The sequence below is a fragment of the Sorex araneus genome, chromosome 5, assembly GCF_027595985.1.
Source record: "Sorex araneus isolate mSorAra2 chromosome 5, mSorAra2.pri, whole genome shotgun sequence".
Lineage (NCBI taxonomy): Eukaryota > Metazoa > Chordata > Mammalia > Eulipotyphla > Soricidae > Sorex > Sorex araneus.
This window is the reverse complement of record NC_073306.1, coordinates 66,100,974-66,120,582: the sequence shown is the minus strand read 5'-3', so window position 1 is coordinate 66,120,582 and position 19,609 is coordinate 66,100,974. Positions and strand designations below refer to the sequence as shown.

The window sequence follows — 19,609 nt, the reverse complement described above, 5'->3', positions numbered from 1 at the left end:
AAGGAAAATGCAAATAATACATACAAGAAACACAGAGGCAAAGCAAATGTCACATAGGTGTTAAGTGAGAACTGAATTTTGGAAACCATTGCTTGAAAGCAAAAGAATACTTATACATTTTTGTCAAAGTGTGGGACACTCTTTGGAATTTGTACAGTCCTAAAGGGTCTCCAATAGTTACAGGTGAAGAAGGAAAGGGAGGGCAATTAGGTACATTTTGATGTCAACTGACTTGACCTAGGCAAGTGATTTCCTCTCCTTGAGCCTCAGTTTCTCCACCTGTTGTACCCAATGATATCGAATGTCTCTAGGTTCAAATGCCTGTGATCCTATAGTGTCTATGAATAAGTCACATATAATAGTAGTACCTAGGATCAGAGAGATAGTACTAGGATTAAGACCATACCTTGTATGTGGCCAACCCTGATTAAATTCCTGATACCACATAGTTCCCGGAAAATTGCTGAGTTCAGCTCAGAAAGTCCCTTGGCACTACCAAGAATTACTAAGCAGGGTCCCTGGGACTTCTTGAGCACCATTTGTTTTTTTTGTTTTAGGGTCACACCCAGCTGTGCACATGCAAGGCAGGCACCTTAACTCCTGTATTATCTTTCCAGTCCACTGAGCACCACTTGGAAGAACCTCACTGTAGCACTGTCGTCCCATTGTTCATCGATTTGTCGAACAGGGCACCAGTAACGTCTCTATTGTGAGACTTGTTACTGTTTTTGGCTTATCAAATATGCCACGGGGAGCTTGCCAGGCTCTGCTGTGCAGGCGGGATACTCTCAGTAGCTTGCCAGGCTCTCTGAGAGGGACAGAGGAATCGAACCCAGGTCGGCTGCGTACAAGGCAAATGCCCTACCTTCTGTGCTATCGCTCCAGTCCATCACACACAGTGCCTGGAATTGAATTCAGGTTTAGTAGGATGAAAGCGCCTCAAGCCCTGAACCATTTTCCTAGAGCCATTTGTATAAATGAAGAACCTCAAGGGAAAAAAAAAAAAGCTTCCTTTGTCCTTTGGTCAAGTTTTTATTCTATGCCTCAGATTTCTTCTTTAACCCAAATCCTGAGACCTTGGATGGGAATGAACACCTAGGATACAACCCTAGGAACATGCTGAACAGACCCACTGATTACTGCCAGGGTCTGGAAATGGGATCCTCAAAATTGAAAAAAATGTTAAGAATGTGAGCCGAGGGGCTGGAGCGATAGCACAGCGGGTAGGGCGTTTGCCTTGCACGCGGCCGACCCGGGTTCGATTCCCAGCATCCCTGAGGACCGCCAGGGGTAATTCCTGAGTGCAGAGCCAGGAGTAACCTCTGTGCATCGCCGGGTGTGACCCAAAAAGTAAAAAAAAAAAAAAGAATGTGAGCCGATGACAGAGGAGAAAGCAGTGCTAACTAAGACGAAATCAAAAAGGAGAAGAAAAGCATTAGTCACTTCTGCTCCAAGCACCTGAAACTTTGTGAAGATGAGGCTTTCTATGTCTTGAACCTGCTTTCCCAGGAGACATGCTGCCTACTCAGTGTACCAAAACAGACCAGGCTTCTGTCCCGAGGCTGAGTTTGGGGTAGGCCAAGAATGCAGATATAGATTGTTCAGGATGCTCTGAAGATCAGGGTGGGAATCTGTAGCAGCCACATGGGGAGGTTGTGTCCCAACCCTGTAGCTAGCCTGGCACTATGAGGACACCAAAAAGCGTCAGAAGCATTGTGAAAGGGGCTAAAGTAGGGTCAGACTATCTGGCTGTGCACAAGTCCATCTCTGGGCTAGTGATTTTCTGAACATCTTAGTCTTATACCCATGGCGCAGAAAAAGTGATAGCGGGGACAGGCTAATTTTACAGATAAAAAACTAGACTGGCTTCCAGAAATGTAGGGAGCCATTTTACCTTACTGATCTTATCCTGTCACTATTTGTTTAATCACTAGCTAACCCCATGCCACACCTAGCAAAGGTTGCCACTCCTAATCTTACTGATCTTATCCTATCAGCATTTGTTTATTACTAGCTAAATCCCGTGCCACACCCTGCATTTCTATTGGGGGTCCCGGCACCACCTCCTCCCAGCAGGGAGGTATAAATACTGTAACTGCCATAGAATAAATGCCTTTTCTCCCTCCTCCGGGCTCTGCGTCTGTTCATTCAGCTGCCCTACGAAGGGTTCTCCCTGCTGAACAGAACGAGACCTCCACATCGACTTCCACACAGAAAAGATTCTTTGACATGTTTAGGCAAAGAGCAGGCAAAGAACATAAACTAGTGAAGTTGAGTTTGTGTGGACAGTTACATACTAAGGTTAATGAGTGCTAATATTAAGAATTACAAGTTTTAGAGTACTAGAATGGACCAACAAAATGCATCTGAGACCAGGCAGATGTGACTGTAGATATTGAAACTCAAGACAACTCTGAATACTATGTTAATCTTCTTGTTTGTTTGTTTTTGGGTCACATTCAGCAATGCACAGGGATTGCTCCTGACTCTGCACTCAGGAATTACTCCTAGAAGTGCTCAGGGAACCATATGAGATGCTGGGAATCGAACTCGGGCCAGCAGCGTGCAAGGCAAACGCCCTACCCTCTGTGCTATCTCTCCAGCCCAGAATACTATATTACTCTTGTTAACCCCTTTGGGACAGGGGATATATTTCAAAAGACAAGATAGCTGAATAGGAAATGCAATCTTTAACAAAGGGTTTTGTGATTTCTCACCTTATGAAATATTTTCATGAAGTTCTAAGTAAAGACACTGGGGTTCAAAGGTATTTGGAATTTTCTGGTAGAACGGATGTTCATGGAGCAGCCCTCACAGAAGGAGAACCTGAGGGGAGGGAGATAGGACTGGCTGGATGCAATCCTGAGTGCTAGTATAGGTGAGCATTTCTCAACTGGGGCCAAAGAGCCCTCTCTTATGAGCCAAGATATTCCAGGAGAAAATCATGTGCTGGGCCTTAGCTTAGAAGACTTGGGAGCCAATTGGTAGGATATGGGGAGGGGGCATAGGAAACAAGGTTTTAAAGGGTCCATGGTGAGAAAGGGTTGAGAAACACTACTCTGGTTGGAGCTCTCTGGTCTTTCTGGTTCTGAAAGTTCTATCCCATGAATGTGGGTTAAATGGAAGGAAGAGTGCACGTGAGTACCTGGAATAGAAGGTTTTTAATTCCTATCTCAGTGATAAAATTGAAATTTTAGTCGACCTGAGCACACTGGGAAGGGTTCTTTCCTTGCATGAAGCTGACCCAAGTTCGATCCCTGGCACCCCATATGGTCCCCCGAGCCCGCCAAGAGTAATTGCTGAGTGCAGAGCCAGTAGTAACCCCTGAATATTGCTAGGTATGGCTCCCCAAAACTTCAAACAAAAAATTACAATCTATCCTTAAAATGAACTGATAAGACTATGAGTTATAATTCATCCTTTTTGTATATAAATACTTAAAAAATTAGATTACTTTTATAACAGTTATGGGTGCCATACCCAGTGTTACTTGGAGGCTATATAGTGCCTGCAATTAAATCCAGATACTCTCATATGCCAAGCATGTTTTCTACTACGTAAGCCCTGTCCCTGACTCCTATATCATTCTCTTGTCTGTTGCAAAACTTCCTTTCTTGTGGAGTTGGAATGATTCAATTGTATTACACAATAATGCACTATATAGGCATTCACTTTTAGCACAAAGAAAAAATATTAACTCCGTATTGAGTGGGGGGTGGTATAGAACAGACATGTGAAGAATTAAGTTGTATTAGGTGGGGAAGGAGATAAGGTATAAAGAGATAGAAATAGAAATAAAAGTGAATTTTAGGGTCTTTGGAACTATTTTATTTTCACAAGAAGGATATGTATGTACATATGTATGTATTAATAAATGATGTTCCAATTAATCACATTTTCCAGACTTTTAATTTATTTCCATGAATCTGAGAAGCTTTTAATTTATTTGAAATCTAAGGAAGTAGCTGTTGAGCCATACATCAACAAGGATGTTGATGTATGGATAGTTGTATCTTAATTGAGCTTTTAAAAAATAGCCATTATGGGGGCTGGAACAATAGCACAGGATAGGGTGTTTGTCTTGCATGTGAACCAATCCCCAGTTTGATCCCTGGTATCCCATAATGTTCCCCCAAACACTGCCCGAAATAATTCCTGAGCACAGAGTCAGGAGTAACCCCTGAGTATCGCTGGGTGTGACCCAAAAAGCATAAAAAAATACCATTATAAAAATATACATGATGATGGACCAGGAGATATCTGAAGTGGTAAATCAGGATGTGAGTGGTCCCACATTCAAATCCTGATATTTAATTATATGCTACTCTCTTTCTTTCCCAATTAGAGTATAGTCTTGATGTCCCTTGACTATTGCTAAGTGGTTCCCCTGGATCCCCAAGCATAGCTTATGTGGTCCTTATAAAAATTAATGATGGCATATTCACACAATATAAGCCAATATAAAGTAATTTTATAGAGAATTTTAATTAATTAATTAATTTGTTGATTTAGTTTCTGGGCCATATATATTTGTGGGGCTGGAGCAATAATAGCACAGCGGTAGGGCGCTCGCCTTTCACGCAGCTGACCCTTGTCCGATTTCTTCGCCCCTCTTGGAGAGCCCGGCAAGCTACCGAGAGTATCGTGCCGGCACGGCAGAGCCTGGCAAGCTACCTGTGGTGTATTTGATATGCCAACAACAGTAATAATAGTCTCACAATGAGAGATGCTACTGGTGCCCACTCAAAAAAATCAATGAGCAACGGGATGACAGTGACAGTGACAGTATCTATTTGTGCTCAGGGCTTACTTCTGGGTAATGCTCAAGACCATATGTGGTGCTAGGGATTGAACCAGAGTCGGCAACATGCAAGGCCACATGAAGGCACCTTACCTCCTGGACTATCTTACCAGCCCCTATAAAGCATTTTTAATGACAAAGGTACAAGCTTATGATAGATGACTCTTACTTTTTACCTTAAAAATCTTCTACAGTGACTATTTATTAACTTTATAAACAGGGGGTAAAAGGGAACTATTAAGTAAAAAATCAATCCCCATCCAGTTGAAAGTGAGTTGATTATTTGCACTTGGCTCACATGTATCTGCCTTTCCCCAGAGATCACCATAATGCCATTTGGTGACTGAAGTTATCACATATTGCTATTGCCTTATCATCAAATGACACTTTATCTACCAACCCACGCACATGAATCAGTGCAGGATTAGATGTGGGATTACTTAGAAAGCCAAATCCCTGACTTGTATGTACTCATAGTCAATATAGACAGATTTCCATGGACCGCAATTATAACAGCATTTATTACAAAGTGGAAATGTTAGGGAAGGTAATTAGAGCAACATGAACTTTTTTCTTTTTTGCACGACCCCAAATTCAGATAACTTTATGTTTTTTTGTTGTTGTTACATATGTGTCTAATTATAGGCTTTTTTCCCCCACAGTTTTTTTTTACAAGACTTTTAACAGGACGAATTATAAAGCAGCATCATTCATAGGTTTCTTAGGTTGTGCCCAGACATATCATGCAGGAAAAAGACTTGAGTTTAGTCAGCTCTCTTTGCAGTAGAACTTGTGGGAATCTTGCTATCCTAATAAATAAATGACATTTTGAAAAGGGGTATTGAGTATTAAGTGGTGTCCAAATTAATTTTTCCCCCAAACATCATCTTTTCACTGAGATTATGTTCTCTGGGTAGTTAGAAAACATTTCTCTTTGTAAGCTTCTTTGATTCTTTAGAGAAACCAAGAATTGTAATGTACATACAAAACATTTCCATCTTAAGCTTGTTTCGTGGCTATGCAAAGTTATTTCAATTTTGTTGTTGTTGTTGTTGCTGCACAATAAAAACACAATGCTCAAAGTTTCTTAAGTGACAACTTTAGGTCTGGAAAACTCACCTTCCATGGTGTCTTCTCCAAATACATTTAGCTGGTCATCACCCTGTTTAAAAAAATGTAATATTAGATTCTAATATCTTGCAGCAATGAATATACTTAACCTTGCAAACAACTCTCTGAGGAAGGCGCTATTATTATCTACCATTTAAGGAAGAACAAGCTAAGAGTTACAAAAATAAAGTCACCTAGATTCACCCAGTATATGAGGGTCAGAGTCCAAATATATACCTGCACTATTTCCAGAAGTATTTTTGTTTGCGGTCTGAGGGACTAAGCCTGGGGCCTTTAGCAAGTGAGGAAGAGCTCTACTATCCCTATGTCATACTTAAATTTTTTAAAAATCTACTTATTTAAAATTTTATGTTCCTGTTACTTATTACTTTCCCTTTTACCTCCATTGTTGTTGCTGTTGTTGTTCTAATTGGGGGTCACACACAGCTGTGATGCTCACATTCTTAATTGTGCTCATTCAGCACTAGGAATCAGACACTCATATATTTTTGATTGAGGCAATAGTATGCAACACTAGATATATTTTAGGGGTACAGTTTTGCACCTCTTCAAAATGTAAGTCACCTTACCACATCCTAAGTCCAAGTACCAGTACTCAGTAGTCACTGAACCTCCATCCTTTCAGCACTTTCTCAAGTAATCTCAGATTTGGGGTAATAGTGGAAGGGTTTGCTTTTGTCTGGCTTTCTTTGTTCCCTAGATTTACTTTTTTACTGTCGCAATTAAGTATGATCAATTAATATTTGTCTTTTTACTTCTGTTCCCTTGCATGTTTCACTGTCACGGTATCACTGTCGTTCCATTGTTCATCAATTTGCTTGAGCAGGTGCCAGTAACATCTCCTTGTCGTGTTCAGGGTCAGGGGAATGTTACTGTTATGTTATTGTTACTGTTTTTGGCATATTGGATACGCCAGGGGTAGCTTGCCAGGGTCTGTTGTGCAAGATTCTCCCCTTAGCATGATCCCTTCCAATATACTCCATACTATTGCAAAAGGTAAGATTTTATATTTTCTTACAGCTGAGTAGTATTCTATCACATATACATTCCCAGCTTCTTTATCCACTCATAGGTCTTTGAACACTTGGATTATTTCTTATCCAATTTCTTATTATCTTGGCAACTATACCCAGTGTTGCAATGAATGAACTATAATGCTGCAATGAACAATAGTGTATGTACATATACATGTATATAATTTGAATTAGTATTTTTGTGTTTTTTAGATGCCTGGAAATACAGCATGTTTTTGCTGGATCACATAGCAATTATTCTCTTTAAAAATATTTCAGGGCTGTGCAGGGGGTAGGAGAGGTACCCTCGGGACACTGGTGGAGGGAAATTGACACTGGTGGTGGGACCAGTGATGGGAACATTGTGTGTCAAAAGCCCTACTATGGATAACTTTGTAACTCACGTTGCTTTAATAAACCAAAATTTGGGGGGAAATATTTCAGGGGCCAGATAGTACAACAGGTAGAAAAGTTGCCTTGCATGTGGCTGACCTGGGTTCAATCCCCGGCATCCCTTATGGTAACCCAAGCACCACCAGGAGAAATTCCTCAGTGCAGGGTCAGGAGTAAACCTGAGCACAGTCAGGTGTGCCTCCCCACCGCCCCCCACTGCCCCGCAAAAGAGAAATTTCATGAAGTTTCTGTACCATTTCTCACTGAGGCTCTAACATTTTACATTTCTACCTGAATAGTAGTGCACCAGAGCCCCCCTTTGTCTGTCCATTGGCAGGACTTATGGTTTCTGACCTTTTGTTATAAGCTATTTCACAGGTTTGAGATAATATCTCACTATCATTTTGATTTATATCTCTCTAGTAGTAAACAGTAATAAAAATTTTTTTCATATACCTACTGATGATCTGTATGCCTTCTTTGGTGAAAAGTCTATTCTATGCATATTTTGCTGAAATTATTTTCTTCCTACTGAGTTGTGTGATAGTAATCTTGTGATATATCTCCTTGGTTAAAAGTATAGATGAAGAAATAATAGATGGATAATTATTCTTTGTTAGATGCATGATGTGGGAATATATTTTCCTGCTTACTAGGGTGCCTTTTCATAATGATAGTTTCTTTTGCTGTGCATTAGATTTCACTTTAATATGATACTTTGTTTATTTTTGCTTTTGTTTTCTTGTCCCTGAAATTGAATCCCGAAAGACATAAATGAAGCTAATATATTTGCCTCTGTTTTTTCAAAGTATTAATAAGGTTTCAGGTCTTACATCCAACTCTTTAATATTAGTTAACTTTTGTGTAACATTTCGTTCTTTTTTTATATAGCTATTCAGTATACCTCAGTATCATGTATTGAAGAGATTTTCTTTCTCTAATTTATGTTCTTGGCTCTTTTGCTACAAATTTACTGCACAGATATGCAATTATTTAATTTTTGACTCTTCATTATATTGGTCTATGTATATTTTTATTCCGTTAGCTACTGTTTTGATTACTATGGCTTTGTAGATTAGTTTGAAGATGGAGAACATGAGGTCTTCAATCTTTTTTTTTCCAATATAGGGAATTGAACACAGGCACCCACAAATCTCCCACTATTCCCCACCCCCCTCTCAGTACTGTCTTGGCTATTAAGGGCCTTTAATAGTTATGATGAATTTTAGTTATTCCACAACCCCCTAGTTTTTGGGCCACAACTGGCAATGCTCAGGAGTTATTCCTCTGCACTGAAGGAATTACTCCTGGCCATGAACAGAAGACCATATGGAATGCAAGGGATTGAACATGGATCTATGATTAATTTTAGTAACACTTGTCCTATTTCCTTTGGAAAATGGCATTGGGGTTGTGCTAAGTATTGCGCTAGATCTGTTTAATACTTTGGGTAGGATAGATTTTTTTGGTGGGGAGATCATTGAGCCACTTTCAGCTATGCCAGGGCTTACCCTGGATTCTATGCTCGGGATTACTTTGGAGGAGCTTGGGGGAACAGATTGGCTCTGAGCTCAGGGATTACTTTGGAGGAGCTTGGGGGAACAGATGAGGTGCTGGAGATTGAACACAGGTAAGCATGTGAAAGTCAAGCAGTTTACATCTCTCTGCTCCTACCTGTTTTATCGATAGCACTTACTAACAGTTTTCTACTGTGTTTGCTAAATGAGCCCCATGCTTATTTTCCTTAACACATCAATGTGAGCAGGCTCTGTAGGCGCAGAGGTGACTATCATCATGTCTGCACCCAGGAGAAAGTTCAGGTGAATGGATGTTTGATTGGAGGGTATAATTTTCCAGTGATGTTCAATGAATCCATAGTTCCAATGTTGATCTTTTATAAATCAAATTAATATGCCATTAAAAACACACACACAAGGTTACTGGAGAGATAGTACAGTGGGCAGGATATTTGCCTTGTACGTGGTCAACCTGGGTTTGATCTCCAGCACCCTCTATGGTCCCTTGAGCTTCCAGGAGTGATCCCTGAATGCAGAGCCAGGAATAAGCCCTGGGCACTACTGGGTGTGGCCCCAAAATGAAAAATAATTTAAAACACATGCATGAAAAAAATTGATGCAAGGCAAGCACTTGTAATTTTGGCTACAATGATGCCATGCACTCTGCAGTAGGCTTGTCCTTCTTTTTTACATTCTATACATAGTCTTCATGAAAAGCATTAATTTTACAATGGAATAATTCAGGTAACACGATAGTTCTCAGGGCTTCACTGAGAAATACAGGAGAAGGTGGTTACCTTTAGTATCATTGTAACCAAGTCTTCAGTGAGGCATATCTGGAGAAACCTGACCCATAAACTACTAGTTTCCACCCTGAGTGCCCCTGGGTCCTTCTCTGTGTTACAGCTAGTCCTTTGTCACCTTTAAATATGAATTGTGGGTTAGGTTTTATAGGCACAGTGAAACACAAAGACTACTTTCCGTAGTATTAAGGTAATGCCCCACCAAGTGGCGTACCAAAAATATGAACACACTGACAAAGAGATATATTATCAGTATTAAGTAGGTATTTCAAGTGAGTGCCATTTACAACTCCCAAATATGGATCAGAACTATTCTATATGATACAACTAATAATGTTGAAGGTGGGAAAAGCTGTTGTAAACCATCACACACACATACACACACATTGGTACCACGTCTTTTTTGTGCTATACATATTAATGCTGGTGGGAAAATCTAGAATCCTCTTGAAGCAACACAATCAAAACCTCAAGATAGGATTTGTGGCCTTTAGAGAAACTGCTTATTTGGATCATAGATGGGTATGAATGTACAGCCCTCATTTTTCAGTAAACCCTTGAGCTGTAATGAGAGAAAAAACAGACCACATTCAACTTTTTCCCTTGTGTGGATATGTAAGCAGGAGATTGCTTTTGCAAGGTTGTCCATTCCGATATTATTTGCAGGGAGAGACATTAATGGGGCCGATGTTTCCCTTTATGAGCAAAGTTCCAATTTCACTACCTTCACATACAGATGTCCTGTCACTCCTAACCCCTTGACTTATTGAATTTTTAGTAGGAGAGGTAAAAATAGAACAAAATAACATCAGAGATAGACTCACCAATTCTGAGGAATTACACTCTTTAACCTACTTTGATTGTGGCATCGAGTACATTCATGAGTTGAAGACTGTGTGTGGTATTATCACAAGATGAATAAGTGATAATTCATAGCTGACATGAAAAATGATGATTTACAGTTCTGGAGGTGTGGGGAGGACATTTCCATAGGTCTGGATTCTTGTGCAGCCCTCTGACTAAGGAATGATGTAAGTGAGGATCTGTGGTGTTACTGAATGGGACTGTGTCTGAGCCTCCATTGCTGCCCGGAGCTGAACTGAGAACTGATCTCAGTGCTCCGGAGTCAACCTAGCTTCCTCCACATCTTCTTCCCATTATTGTTGGAGCTGACATCGTCCTTGATAGTGCTCCTGCTCCTAGGAGACATAACTTATTAATTAGGGTTTTGGGGCAGGTCTGCAGTGCTCAACAATGACCCCTGGATACTCAAGGGACCATGCATGGTTTGGGGGATCGAAAAAAGGTGGGCTGAAGTGGCAACATGAAAGGCAAGCATACTATCTCTCCTCCAATAATATCTTTCCAGACCCAGGGACATATGTTTAAAAAAATTCTTTTGGGGACAATGACATCAAAACTCTTTTGGGAGTCAAAAGAATTTATTTGGATTTTGAGGTTACTTCCTGGTTCCAAGTAACCTGTATAAAATAGTTTATGTGTGCAAGGATAGCACACAGTGGTAGACCATCTGTCTTGTAGGCATGAGGATAACAGTTTGGTCCCTGGCACCATTCTGTGAGTATGATTCTTGTGACGCGGCCACAAGAATCCATAAGGGGATTTCTGGTGCCACAACAAAACATGTGATGTCAAGGCATCACAATCAAGGGTGTAGTCCCCCATCCTCAGTCAAGCAACAGCAAACACAAAGGGAAGGGGAAAGAGTGTGCATGCTCCTTGGATGAAAAACATATAACTTCAAATGGGAGTATGATTAAAGAGGTTTTATTTGGAGAAAAATGTTACAGTTGAAATTAGTTTCTTGCTCTAAAATTTACAAACGTGAATTTTACAGTGTTAAACATAGTTTAACATTGTACAGTGTTAAACGTGGTAAACACTGTACTTTTAATTTGAGAAGAAAGCAGACTTTAAAATAAAAGCACAACCTGAATTTCACAGAGATTCCAAGTTTTTGAGACAACAATCTTTCCTAACTTCTTACATCAACTAAGCAGATAACCGATTCTGGAAAGATCATGAACCATAAAATGTTAGCATGAGGATTTTCCCAGGTTTCTATTAGCATTCCCCCCCTTTTTTGGGGGGAGGGCGGAGTTTGGCCACACCTTGCCGTGTTCAAGGCCTACTCCTGGTTCTTGGCACAGGGGACAGCATAGAAGTACTTGGGGGTTGAAGGTTGAATCCTGGTTGGCTGCATGCAAGGCAAGCACTTTTCCTGCTGTGCTATTTCTCTAGCCCTCAAGCATGTTTTTCTAATGACCCACTCTAGTTATAGGAAGCAACAGGATGCTGGGGTGTTTTGAAGGGAGTTGAGTTCATTGAGAAGAAGAATCTATTTTTAAAATTTAATTTCATTTTTATAAAGTAGTTCACAATATTTGATTACATTTAATATTCAAACACATTCTCACCACCATTACACTTTCCCACAACCGTATTTCGGATATTTCCATTCCAAACTCCAACCCCTGCCCCAAAGTTGAACCGAAATAATTTATTTTGTATTGTCTGTTGTGAACAAACTGCTGAAAATGCTCCAAAAAACTTTCCTTAGAGCAGAGTGTTTGAAGATTGTTGTATTTCACTCATGAGCCATTAAGCCCTTCTGCAAGAGATTATTAATATGTTGTAAGGGTTGAGACTTGGAGCAATAGCACAGCTGGTAGGGCATTTTCCATGCACACGGTGTACCCGGGTTCAACTCCTCTGCCCCTCTTGGGGAGCCTGGCAAGCTACCAAGAGTATCTTGCCCACATGGCAGAGCCTGGCAAGCTATTCCTGGCATATTTGATATGCGAAAAACAGTAACAAGTCTCACAATGGAGTTACTGGTGCCCGCTCGAGCAAATTGATGAGCAATGGGATGACAGTGATCTGTAAAAATATATTTCCCTCTAAGGTTGGTTGTCTGCTACTTTAAACCCCATCAAATGTGGTGTGGCAACTCGGCAGTTACACCCACAAGCCACCTCTGGCTGGCACCAGGTAATCTCACCAAAGGCCATGATCCAGAGACTCATTGTCCATCTTTCTCAGAAGAGAGCATAAAACAACACTGCCAAAACTATACCGCCGGACCCTGCACCAGGCTGTTTCATTTGGGGTACCCAGGAAAGGGGTGGTGACCCAGCCCTAGAAGCCAAAAACCTCCAGAACTCAACCACCGCCATACTCATGGCCGCTTTCCACATGCATGGGCTGAGAAGAGGAATCTTAACAAGACAAAATACTAACAGTAGAAAAAGCACAACCCAATGAGTCCAGGACATTTTTCATAATTTGAAAATGGAGACTGGAACTGCTCTTTGGATAGTAGCACTGTCTGTAACACTGTCACATTGTCGTCCCATTGTTCATCGATTTGTTCGAGCACGCACCAATAATGTCTTCATTGTGAGACTTGTTGTTACTGCTTTTGGATATCGGATACACCAGGGCTAGCTTGCCAGGCTCTACCTTGTGGGCAAGATACTCTCGGTAGCTCGTCAGGCTCTTCGAGAGGGATGGAGGAATCAAACCCGGGTTGGGGCCGCGTGCAAGGCAAATGCCCTACCCGCTGTGCTATCACTCCAGCTTTGGATAGTATTTAGAGAATTTTCACAGTCCATGGTTTCATCTGTCCTGGGAAAACATGATGATGTAGGCCATTTTTTTTTTCAAATAGGGAATGAGCTCTGTGACATAGGCAAGGTCCCTGGCACGAAGGGTTTTCCTGATTCCCAAGCCTGTGTTCTGAAGCTGTTCCTGCTACCCAAGACAGTTTCAGGTAAGTGAGAATAGAACTTTACTTCACCAGTGTGGATGAATGCTCATGGCATCATAGGAATAGACGCAAAGGAAGATTGGCTTGTTAAAAAAGAACTGAAGCTGAATAAAACTCTCAAGTTTTACATGGTATATAGCAAACAAAATTCCTTGGATCTTCAACAGAATAATGTCAAGCAGAAGCAACTCCACTGCATCCAAAGAAGGGAAACAGGTCCTTGAGAAATGTTTTGAGTATTTATAATGCTTTTCTAAAGTATGTTTTCATTGAAAGTAATGGGCAATTTGGAAAAAAAATTAAAGTATGGGAAGTGGTATGTAATTTGGTTACACCCAAGAATTTATTTTACAGCAAGTCCCATTTTTCCTTCACTGAAGTCTACACAATTAGAGGTCTGCTTGCTGTGCAAGTACTTGTGTAATTGAGTAAACAGGCATGAAAAAATATAGGGGATGTTAGGCTAACCTTTTCCTGGTCTTATTAAATTACAGGTTCTCTGCAAGAACTGCTTTAAATAGTGGTTTGCAGAGCCAGTTCTCTAGGAATAATGGTGTTTTTCTTCTTTTATGTATAAATCGAAATGTTGGTGACTCTAATTTAAAGGAATGTTAAGGACGTTTTCCCCAAGGTTTTCATACAAGTTCTTGTTTTACCAGCTTAAAAATGTGTCAACAACTTACTGCTAGAAGACGATGTAAGAAACATGTGAATCTTGTCTTCATATGCCAAAAGTGGCACCACTGTTCAAAAAAATTTAAAAAATTGACTAGTGGTTTAGAGGAAGAAGCAAAATTCCCATTTTTATTTCATCTCATTTCAAATTGATGTCACATGGTCAGGAGGTCAGGTCTGACTAGAGTTTGATGTGACATCTAACAGAGGAAAGTGAGTGGCTATTATTTCGTTTTCTGATTCCTTGTGAAAAGAATAAAACGACAATGCTTAGCATCAACCACTTGGAACAGGGGTTTGTCGCTAGCACTTGAATTAGGTGCTGAAAAAATACATGTTCCCTATGAGTTACCCTCAGAAAAGTATGAAACTGGTTAATTACTACAACAAAATGCACTAAATATTCATGTTTTTCAGGGACAAATATACCACCCAGATCCATGGTTCATCCCACCATTTTTCTGAGCAAAAGAAGCAAGATTAGGGGAACATCAGTCTAGGTGAAAGGAGTGCTTGCAGGACTCCTGATCCCTTTCCTGTTCTTCCTCTGAGATCTCCTCTTACTGTGGTTATGCCCCAATACTTTTTTTTTTAAATTTTTTTATTGAATCACCAAGTGGAGGGTTACATAGTTCTCAGGATTATGTCAGTTATATAATACTCAAACACCCTTCCCTTCACCAGTGCCCATCTTCCATCACCAACCCCCCCAGTATATCTGCCGCCCCCTCCCACCTCCCCAGTCCCCACCCTTGTACGTGATAAGTTTCACTTCATTTACGCTTATCTCGATTACATTCCATGCTTCAACACACAACTCACTACCGTTGCTGGGGTTTCCCCCCAAAAAGAAAAAGACAGTCCTATTGCCAAGGAAGCATTTGATAGTTCTCCATTGCTAAGAATATAGAGATATTAAGTCCCGCTGTTTGTTACATAACTTTTCTTTTTCCCCCTTGCCCCGCGCCACCGAGTTCACGCCTGTTTAGTAATCGCCACGCTGTCTGACAAAGGGAAAAAAAACCGAAGAGGATGGTTATTTCCCGTCATCAGCCGGTGTGGGGCTCTGGCTTAGTTGATAGTCTAGTAGAGTGTCTGCAAGCAGTTTCTGGAACCAAAAATCTTGCGCTGGTATCGGCTCCGGCTCGAGATTCCACCAGCGTCCCGCTGTTCCATGTACATAACTTTTCCCCTTTTATCCCATTCCCACGCCACCAGGTCTGTTTGCTTAATGGACATCACACTATGTTTGACACCACGCCGCGTTTCTTCCCGAGATAGGATATTTCTTCTCAGCCGGCTTGGGGATATAGCTTAGTTCAGTCTAGAGAGATGGCTACCACTTTGATTGCCTTCAATATTTCAACAAAAGACTTACTATTCTTGTTAGGATCTCCCACAAAAGTCCGACCCATTAAGAAGGAACCATTACATATTGCTGATACTAAGATGACATTAGGTCGCGCGGCCGCTGCAGCGGCCGCGCGGTTTTGGGTTTCTGTATAAAGACCAGGGAAAATTCTGCCTGAAATTCTATCACTACAATCTTTTACCCTTTTATTGTGCTCATAAGATGGGAAAACCTAGAGAAATATCGGGTTATGCCCCAATACTTGCTCTGCAATCTAAAGCTCTTGTTACTTGTCACTTTTCATACATGCAACGATCAGCTTTCCAAGGACCACACCAAAATCTTCAGTATGATTTTGCCTGACTTCTCCCACTTTCATTATTCATTATTCCCCAACTCAAATGTCTGTATTTCAGCAATGGAGAAACCAAAGATGATATCCAGGTCGGATACTGGGAATCAAAGAGGCAGGTTCATAGGGTATTCATTCCCTTCAAAGCCAAGTGTAGGTTTGTGGTCACTGTCACTGTCATCCCGTTGCTCATTGATTTGTTCGAGCAGGCACCAGTAACGTCTCTCATTGAGAGACTTATTGTTACTGTTTTTTGGCATATCCAATACACACGGGTAGCTTGCCAGGCTCTGCCACGCAGGCTCCATACTCTCGGTAGCTTGCCGGACTCTCCAAGAGGGGCGGAGGAATTGAACTCGGGTCGGCCGCGTGAAAGGCGAACATCCAACCGCTGTGCTATCGCTCCAGCCCTGTAGTGAGTGTTTTAATTAGAATCTGCCAGTCTCAGGAAGAGTTGTGGAGGAGAGGCTGCTAAGCAGTTGCTATCTACAGCTGCCATTTACAACTTTTCTAAAGTTCATGCTGTTTTTGCCCAAGCTAGTTAAGTTGAATTCTGCCCAAGATAAATGAGTTTATTAATGTTACCAGAACTTGGCCTGTTAAATCTGCCCTGCTTAATATGTTTGTACAGCCTGCGATGCCATCTCCTTTCCTCTGAGTTTGTTTATTTTGTGACTCTTCTTTCATTTCCCTTCCTCCCTAAGCCTTGGCCAACCATTGCTGCATGGACAAACTTGATGAATCAGTCATTTGATTCAGGGTTGTGATTTAGGGCCTGTGAGAGGAGTTCAACCCTGGAAGAGTTCATTTGGAAGGCAGACAGTCCCCAGCACCAGAAATTTTCAAGCAGAGTGCTGAATAATCATTTTCTTATGAGAGGCTAAAATAGGTGCAGTGTAAAAAAGCTTCCCAGACTAAGATGCTAATGTTCATTTAAAAAAGTCTAGAAATACTTATTGAGCTCTATGGAAGATGGGATAGCGGCCCCTCAAAGACTTCCATGTCCTAATTCCCAGGACCTGTGAATATTCTACCTTCTGTAGCAAAAAGGACTTGCAGGTGTGATTAAATTTCTTTCTGGGAAGAACATCCTGGATGACGTGGGTGAGCCCCACAAAAATCCAAAGGATTGGTATAAGAAAGAGACAAGAAGGACAGAGTCAGAGAAGCTGTGATGAGAAGCAGAAATCAGAGCAATGCCATTGCAGGAAGGGGCCTACAAGTCAAGGAATATGGGCAACCTCTGGGATGAAAAGGCACAGGCATGAATTCACCCCTTAGAGCATCCAGAATGACTGCAATCAGTCTTGTTGGCATCTTGATTTGAGTGCAGTAAAGACCATATTGAACTTTTATCTTACCTCCAGAATGGTAAGATGGTAACTGTTATTTTCATTTGCTAAGTTAGGGATTTGTCACAGCAGCAATAGAAAATTCATTAAACCTCTGCTAGGAACTGTTGGAGATATTGGGACTGTATAAACAAGTTATTTGGATTCACTGCATGCACTAGCTATTTCACTATATGCTAAATCAGATTTGCAAATCATTTTTTAATCCAGACGCTTTTATTCAAATAGAATCTCATATAGAAGTCTAGTGTCAAAAATAAGGATAGGCCGCCCGATATCTCATACATTTTTTTCTTTTTGTCGAATCACTGTGTGATAGACCCTTACAGACATCTTACACCGTTCACAACAAGCAATACAAAATAAATTATGTAGCATCTGCCTGTGGGACAGGCTTGAGTAGTGGTGGGAAACTTTGAAATAATGTAATCAACTATTGTGAACAACTTTATGAAAATAAAATTTATAAATTAAAAACAAATAAGAATAGAATTACTACTGGTAGAAGTAAAGCAGGAGATTTCAGAGCCTTGCTAAGCTCACTTGCCTTTGCCCTTCTCAACTTCCCTTGGCAGACACTTCCATTAAAAAAATTAATTAATTAATTATTTTTTTGCCATACCCTGTGATGCTTAGGGGTTACTCCTGACTCTGTGCTCAGGGATCACTCCTGGTGGTGCTTGGGGGACCATATGGGATCCCAGCAACTGAACCTGGGTCAGCCCTGTGCAAGGCAAATGCTCTAGCCACTGTTCTATCTCTCCAGCGGCAGACCCTTTTAGATGCTGACCGAATAGCCTGCTTTTTTTCCTTTCCTGAAGACAGAGCCCTTACCTCTCTTTGGAGACTGAAAATACCAGATCCTCAGCACTATGGGTACTGGGCCAAGAGGATGTGAAAAGCAACATTTTGGAAGGTTTCAGAGGACAGATTGTCTCTAAGCTAAAAAGAGAGAGGGACACAGATGAGGGGAGTCAGCCTCACTCACCCTTCCCACTCTCGCAAAGGGTCTGTGAGGATGTGATATTTGGAGCCATCATCACCAGCCTGGGATCCTGAAGAGAGGCACTGCCCTTACGAGTAGGGCAGATGGGCAAGAGGGAAATGAGGGAAATGATCTGGTCATGTGTGACTGGTGGTGCACCAGTCCTGGGTCCATCTAGCTCTGAGAAAGGAAGAAAAGGGTATTTTGAGTGCCAGCCAATTTTCGTTAGGTTACTTAAAGGTGTAAGCGAACTCTTTGAATCCTGTTGACCACGTTCACAATGGCAGAATTCTTCCTTGGCTGAATAATGGTGTCATCTAAAGACTATTATACCTTGCTTATATCTGAAGGCACCTATCAGTCATTTAACTAATGCATTATTAAGGGTTAAGAATATTTGGAATCCAAACCTAAAATCTGCATGATTTCAGATATTTATGGGGACTCCAACTCACTATTTGAAGAACCTGGCTGCTGCCAAAGGCCTGGCAATGCTCAGTACTCCGATGGAGTGTGGGCATGGGAGGAAACTGGCAATCTTACAATTTTCAAGACGGGTGCTTTGTTGCTGCTTTGCTTTTACATTATATATGACCAGGATGTTATCTTCACCATTTTCAGTCAAATTTGTTGTGGGCTGTTTACTAAATGCTACCCTGTGTTGTGATATTTCTTTGCATTCATAGTCTTCGGAGATAAATTTTACACTCTACAGTTCAGAAGGTTCAGAAATGATGCTCCAGCCTTCTCCAGTGATAGAATTTATATCTCCACACAACAATGTACTGGTGTAAAAAAGGTCAGAACTGTCACAAAGCTATTTTCTTTGCAGGAAAAGTGTGAACAGTGAAGTAAGTGGACAGTGGCGACATTTAAAAATATCAACATTTCAACACATTCTTCCTTTTTCTTGGGTTGGGGAGGATGGGTCCTCCCAAGCAGTATTCTGGGACTTGAGCAGCCATTCTCAGCAATACTTGGTTAACTGGGCCGGGTGTTTCAATGCTGAAGCCCGGTGATGTCCTGCTTTGCCTGGAGGTCACCAGCATAACCCTGACAGCACGTATGTGGTGGTGGGGACATGTGGTATTGGGAGGTGAATTTGGTCTCTGTGTTAGAAATAAAGTCAGTGGTGGTTCATTTTCAAGCGAAAGCATTTAATCCTACATGGAAAACAGCAGCATATCTATATGATGATTCATCAGCTAAAAGAATATTTAAACAAACAGTATATTAGGAGGGGGGCAATGTAGAAACTACACGGTAGAAATCAAATACCCCAGGAGAGCCTTCCTGCCACAGAGCACAAAGTGGTGTGTGTGAGTGTGTGTGTGTGTGTGTGTGTGTGTGTGTGTGTGTAGACAATCAAAACCCACTTCTAAAACCTCAAAAAAAATCCCAAGGGGGACAGATATTAAAAGTTTTCAATAAATTTAGCCAGCATCT

The 19,609-nt window shown here is 41.1% G+C and overlaps 1 protein-coding gene across 2 annotated transcripts in view; it reads right to left on the bottom strand.

Annotated features, from left to right (window-relative positions):
- The window catches only part of AK5 (adenylate kinase 5), a 285,808-nt gene that overhangs the window by 74,203 nt on the left and 191,996 nt on the right, over window positions 1-19,609 (bottom strand). For both annotated transcript variants that reach the window (XM_055140783.1, XM_055140782.1), the window contains exon 9: window positions 5,921-5,963. In XM_055140783.1, the coding sequence (XP_054996758.1) occupies window positions 5,921-5,963 (43 nt within the window). The remainder of the gene's footprint in view (window positions 1-5,920; window positions 5,964-19,609) is intronic.